The 6,627-nt window shown below is 39.4% G+C and overlaps 1 protein-coding gene across 6 annotated transcripts in view; it reads right to left on the bottom strand.

Annotated features, from left to right (window-relative positions):
- HACL1 (2-hydroxyacyl-CoA lyase 1) overlaps window positions 1-6,627 on the bottom strand; it is a 34,009-nt gene that overhangs the window by 25,357 nt on the left and 2,025 nt on the right. For 2 of the 6 annotated variants that reach the window (XR_013537230.1, XM_020780239.3), the window contains exons 2-3: window positions 5,291-5,395; window positions 293-333 (exon numbers count right to left, since the gene is read on the bottom strand). Coding sequence is in view for 5 of the 6 variants with exons in the window: in XM_020780239.3 (XP_020635898.2) it covers window positions 293-333; window positions 5,291-5,395 (146 nt within the window). In the remaining variant the exon portion in view is untranslated. Of the gene's footprint in view, window positions 1-292; window positions 334-4,410; window positions 4,534-5,290; window positions 5,396-6,627 lie in introns of those variants that run through there. The other 4 variants (XM_073003350.2, XM_073003348.2, XM_078377246.1 and 1 more) reach the window with 3 other exon arrangements.

Consider the following 6,627-nt stretch of genomic DNA (forward strand, 5'->3'; position numbering starts at 1 on the left):
AAAGCTGTCATGGGCTTGCTCTCATGGGATTCGAAAGGAGAGAATTTGTATGCCACAGCTCCCCAGCATGACTCTACCACATATCCCCCCATGTTTGCCAGCACACACTCGTATGAGACATTTCACGGCGTGACTGCTGTAAACCTCTGTGGACATATAACTAGAGAATATAGAGTGCAAGCTCTAAACCAAAACTGCAGTCAATTCTTAGAAAGCTAGGCTTGTTAGAAAAGGCAGAACTTGGATGGCTTTTGCAACTGTTCAAGAATCGAGCCTGAAGCACACATCTTACCTGCTTGTCAAGTATCCAATGGCAGAGGCAGCATATGAGGCCTATCGAAAACATGACAGATACATGGAAATAAGTGCTAAACAGAATTTCTGTAGCAGTAACAAAAAGTCAGCCATCCTTTAAACTACTCTTGTCCCCAGATGTTCTTGGACTAAAACTCCCAGAAGCCGTCACCACTGGCTGTGTTGGCCATGATTTCTGGGAGATGAAGTCTAAGAAAATCCAGGCTGGGAAGCACTGCTTTAAACTACAGGTGCACAACACCTGCATCTACAAGAGTGCCTACTGTTGCTGAACATGCCCACCTGTCACTGAACTTGTTTCCCTCCTGTTTCACACAGATCACCTTTTCAATGAGAAAAGGAATGAGAAGGAATGAGAAAAGAGACATTTGTTTCAGGATTCCTATGGGAGCAGATGAAGGTAATTTTTTCTATTCCTTCCTGCTTAGAAAAAGAAAATCACTGGGATACATGTACATGAAGGTACATGAGCACATGACTCCCCAACTTGAGCCAGAATCACAGGTGGCATCTCTCAGCAGATTTTCTCATGCTGATATTAAATACAGTCACAAGTTAAGCAAGGAAAGGCAATTCTGTATTACAGAAAGCCAAGCCCTCGGTTGTGCAATACTCGCCCAATGGAAATCTGCCTGGCTCCCTCACTGGGCGTTTTTAAAAGCCATTTAAAAACTTGGCTCTTTAGGCATGCCTTCCCTCCAGTCAATTAATTGATCTTTCCCTCCAGTCAATTAATTGATCTTTGTTTCTCAATCATCCCATCTTGATAATGTATATATGCATCTGTTAGTAGGTTCTATTATTATGTATGTTATTGTATTGCATTGTATTGTATTGCATTTTATCACTTGTGTAAGCCGCCCCGAGTAGACTTTGTCTAGAGGGACGGGGTATACGTCCAAATAAAGTAAAAGTAAAGTAATGCAGTCCAACAATATGAAGATTCCTAGGACACTGAACCAGCACATTTCCAGCTACAACCTGTGACAGCTTAATTTTCAAAAAGGGATCTTTGGTCCACAGAAGCAATTAATGCTGGCAGAGAAAAACATGGGTGGTTGCCAAGATCTAACACAGGGCACAGCAGAAACATGCCCTCTGAAAGCAGGTCTCTCTTTTGCACTAATCACTTGTATAGATTGTAATAACATTGTATGAACAAGTGTTATGGAACACAGGCCTGTAGAGCTAAAAGAGACTTAAAGGGTCATCAAGTCTAGCACACAAGCTCACAACCTATCAAATTACGCAGGCAAAAAATGAAAATCTTAGCACATTTGTTCGACATTTATTATGAACAGTCTCTTTAGACTACTTGTAGATTTTTTTCCTCACACACCAGCAGATGGCACCTGTGAGGAAAGATACAGAAATTACACAAGAGTGAAAAGTTGACACCTGATATTTTAGTCAGCACTGCTGAGATAAAACTGCACTACCTGCATTCCTGCAGGCAGCATCTTAGTTTACACAATGTGACACTCACTAGAACGCTTCAAAACTATAGGACAGTGGTTTTCAAACTGGGCCCCTGGATGTTCTTGGGACTGCAACTCACAAAAATCCTGGCCAGTACAGCAAGTGTTAAAAGCTTCTGGGAATTGCAGTCCAAGAACATCTGGGGAGTCCAATTTGAAAACTACTGCTATAGGAGATTAAAGGCAACAAGGGCTGAAACTGAGGTCACTAACCCAGCTCCCAATGGCCTGGGCCTCCAGCACCATCGCCCTTCAAGATTCCTGATTTTGCCATGCTGAGCACAAGGTCTGAAGGAATACTGCTGCTCCACATGGCAAGATTGGGGAGCAAGGGGATATTCAGGGAAAGCCCTATTCCCAATTGTTACCCATTTTGCTTGCAGCCTTGTCTTATAGATGGCTTGAACTAGACAAACAATTGCTCAATGTTGGAAGACAGCTGCGTAAATTTCAATGAATGTTTGGGAATCTAGGATATGGAAATTAGTTTCTGTGGAAATACGTACTGCCCACTCACAACTTGTTTTGTAATGCCTGGCTTCCTTTTATTCAGCACTGTAATCACACTGATTCCCTTACCAATCCCCCAGCCACTCATGCTGATTTATGGAAAGATGTGTTATGTTAATTAGTAATACTATTTAATATACAGTATTTACTATGTGGGGTTTGATGGTTTATAACTATTTTATGGTATTGTATATTATATCTTATTAAATTTTAAATATTAATTTAAAAAAACCGATGGCTCAAATTCTGCATAATTTAAAGATCATGTAGGTCTTGGAATGGAACTCATTTCCAAGGAAAAGAAACAAGTTAATAAAATAAGCAGAAAGGCTGAATCAGATGGGAAGAACATGTTAACATGTTACTTCTCACACTTGCATTGTCTCAGCTTTGATTGTCAGAGTACTTTAACTTTAAGCTAAAAACACAATGATGGGCCTGGTTAGTTCTTTCATTTATATCTGGATTACGGTACATCTTTCCAAACACGTCAAACTTATTTATCACTGCCTCTGCAACACTTAACTAATGGGGAATTACTGCACTGAACACAGACTGCCATAATTTTCTTGATTTCATTGGGTTTTTCTGAAACCTTCATTATTTCTATGCAGTCTATTTGATTTCACACACACACACACACACACACACACACACACACACAAAATCAAACTCTTCTCCTGCCTCTGCAGAAGCAAGGGGGTAGATATCACATGTCATTGGCTCTCTGTCTACCCTAAAAAGCTTTACTCTTTTAACCACCAGCCCCTAGTGTCTTAGTTAAATTAGGGCTTCTGTAGGTCAATTGTAGAATTAATTTAGCAGAGTTTGAGATGTACCAACGCCAGGCATGGTTGCTTAGCTAGACGCCCCTTTTCTCTAACAAGAATCTATGCATTTTATGAAAATGTCAGTGATTCATACGAGAGCTGACAGTACTTAAAGTATATCCACTGCACAGGTGAACAGATCTTTCTCCCAAAAGCTGTCTAGAATGAAGGTTATAAATAATATCTTATATGTGGAAGCACATACCGGAACAAACAAGGACAGCAGCAAGAATTGTTAAATTGCAAAGAATTGCCTATGTCCAAGAGCCTTATGTGAGCAGTTGCCATGGCACTTGGTGTAGGAGTAAAAAATTAGATAACTATTTAGAATTAATAGTTGGTGGGTGGGTGAAATGCGGTTTTTACATGATGTCACTGATAAACAGAAAACGAAAGAAATAAGACTACAATTCAAGAGAGGGAGGAAGGCAATTCAATCTACCATGTTTTGCGTCTCCTGAAAACAAACCAACAAAAAAGCAAAGCAAAAAACGGCAATGCACAAATGTTTCAAGACAACCAGAGTGGGTGTTTCATTAGCCAGGCTTTTTGTACCTCACAAGTGGGGTGCCATGGCAACTACACTGTCAAACCGAGTGACATGTTGAAGCAACGCAAAAAACTTTGCAAGTACATGTAACCTTGTCAGTATTGCTTTTGATTTCAAAGGAGAAATCATGCATCTGTGTTTTTTCTTTTAGTTGTACTTTTGATTGTGGGTGATATGCATATACATTAGCAAATTATGTCACATGGAATGGAAGATGGTGAGCCACTGAAAACATAGATTTCACAGGTTAATAAATCAGAGTGGTCAGAAAAGCTGTATCAGAGCAGATTCATGCTCTCTTAAAAAAACAGCACCAAATAATTTAGGGTCAAATTACATGTGACATTGTTTTCTCCCAGGGGAAGAACAGAAAACTAACAAATGGGGAAATGTTAAGGATCTGTACCCCCACTGTATGTTCTGCTACATACTGTAGCTTTCACATTTTGCTAACAAAAATATTGGAGGAAATGTTATACATGACCAAGCATCACTGGCCACTTGAACTTTCTTGTCATACTGTGGATGAGTGTGACAATAAAGCTCAACTGAATGCTAAGCTCTGATCTCTAGAAGTTCAGGAAATAGTTACCGGTTGCACTAATGCAACAAAAATGAAATCAGGGGCCACATTCAGGCAAATAGGTTGCTTTACACAACCTATTTCCAGAAGTTGTCAGTGTGAATTAGATAACTCAAACCTCCATGAAGTGCTGTTAGTACCTACCATTTACAGTAGGGATGGGCCAGTTGTAACCCTCCAGATGTTGTTCAACTCCCATAACTCGTACTCAGCATAGCCAACAACGAAAGATAATGGGATGAAGACCAGAAACCTATCTGCCCTGTTCTGCAATTATTCAAAAGCTATGGAACTGTGTTAGCCCTTCCAAAAGGTATCTACAGTATAGGTTTACACATGACTGCCTTAAAGCACTAACTGAATGTAGTCTGTTTCATGTCACAAGGATAATCTTTGCTTTCCTAGAAATGGTTTAGCTCCCAGCTGAAGTCTATTTCCTACCACTGGAGAAGGGACCCTTTGGCCTTCAATATGTTTTGTCCTAATTTGGCCTGATGGAAGCTATATGACAAAACATGAAGGGGGGCAAAGACCGCTAACCCTGTCCCACAGGCTTTTATCATAGGAAGCAAATAGAGTTCATCATGCTAATGAACATCTGGCTGGCACGTAACTAAATGCAAGATTGTAGAGTGAGTGAGCTGCATGACATACTTTAGATTAAGACAACAGTACCCATAGGTTTTGGAAATGCTACCTTTTTGGACTACAACTACCAGAATCTACTAGCCAGCAGCCATGGTGAGTGGGAAATTCTGGGATGTGAAGCACGAAAAAGGAACTTTTCCATGTTCCTGTAAAAATAACAGTTGCTACCTTCCTGGTTACATTATAGCTGTTTTATCACTTTGTTAAAATTGAGACTGCTATATCTGTGCTGTTTTACAGTAGGTTGTACAACTCCACTTGATCTATAAGACTCAGGTCATCTGTGAATAAATGGAATGTGTGAGACACCAGAGTTACAGAATGAACAGGAAGGATTTTGGCTCTGCATATAAACCAGTCAGCCAAAGATACTTACAGCTTGTTCATTGCGCATTCCAATATATTTAATCCCACTTGCTTGAGCAGCAACCGCTACTTCAATCACAGGAACACCAACAATACCAAACATATACTCTATGTTCTGAAATAAATAGTTTAAAAACATTATTAGAATTGTCTGTCCAAACTATACAAAATTAGTCTGCTTCAATGTATAGATCTCAATGCTAATAAATGGTTTGGATAGGGAGAAAAAACGAACTGTGAGTCCAAATCCAGAGAGACATTTAATAAGCCCACCTGCAAATTAATGCAGTTGGAATACCTGTACTTAAACCATCTGCCATACAATGTGGAATACAGTATATCTATAATACTGTGTTTCCCCGAAAATAAGACATATGAAAATTGCTCCAAAAACCATATAAGGGCTTGTTTTCAGGGGATGCTTTATTTTTTCATGTACAACAATCTACATATATTGAAATACAGTCATGTCATCTTCTTCTCGTTGCTGCACAATGCTGCACAATGGTGGAAGGCAGGGTTTCACTTAACTGGGGCTTATTTTAGAGGTAGAGCTTATATTACGAGCATCCTGAAAAATCATACTAGGGCTTATTTTCAGGTTAGGTCTTATTTTCGGGGAAACAGGGTAGCTGGTAGTCACTGATATTCACACACCCCATGAATGACCACAATCCCCCAGGTTGCCAGTTCTCAAAATATCTGATGGTAATGAATTCCATAGCTTAACTATGTGCAGTGTAAGGAAGTGCTTCCTTTTATCTGCTCTGAACCTTGCCTGTAACTCAACTCCACATTTGTTTCAGACAGTATGATCAGAACTGCACAGAGTAAAACCACAGCTATAAAACTAGTGGTATACTCTGGTAATTATTTCTAATACAAAAGCCAGCTATAAAGAAATATAGATCTTACATAACCTTTAGTTAGCAGCTGAGAATAGTTACTGTTTCATAAGAATTAACCTTTGACTCTGATCTAGTATACAGTATATACATATGAGCAATCCTGCTTGCCCTCTGACACTGTGTGTGCTTAAGTGCTTCGAGTATTGTTGCCCAGATGACATGAAATTTTTTTTAGGTCAGGGTATCAGACTTGGAAAACCTTGGTTCTATTTCCAGTTACACGCACAATTATTATATCCCATACAGATTTCATTCCTTTCAAAAAGAAATTTAAAATGCTTCACTCTCTGCTTTAGAACAGCACTGTTTATTGCACATTCGGCTATAATCCTTGTCCTTATTCCTATTAATATCTCACTTCTCCCCTCTAATAGAGGGCAAGTTTTTTATTTTCACTATACATCAACACAGCCTAAATGGACAATAATATGCATTGACC

The sequence above is a fragment of the Pogona vitticeps genome, chromosome 6 (genome assembly GCF_051106095.1).
Source record: "Pogona vitticeps strain Pit_001003342236 chromosome 6, PviZW2.1, whole genome shotgun sequence".
Lineage (NCBI taxonomy): Eukaryota > Metazoa > Chordata > Lepidosauria > Squamata > Agamidae > Pogona > Pogona vitticeps.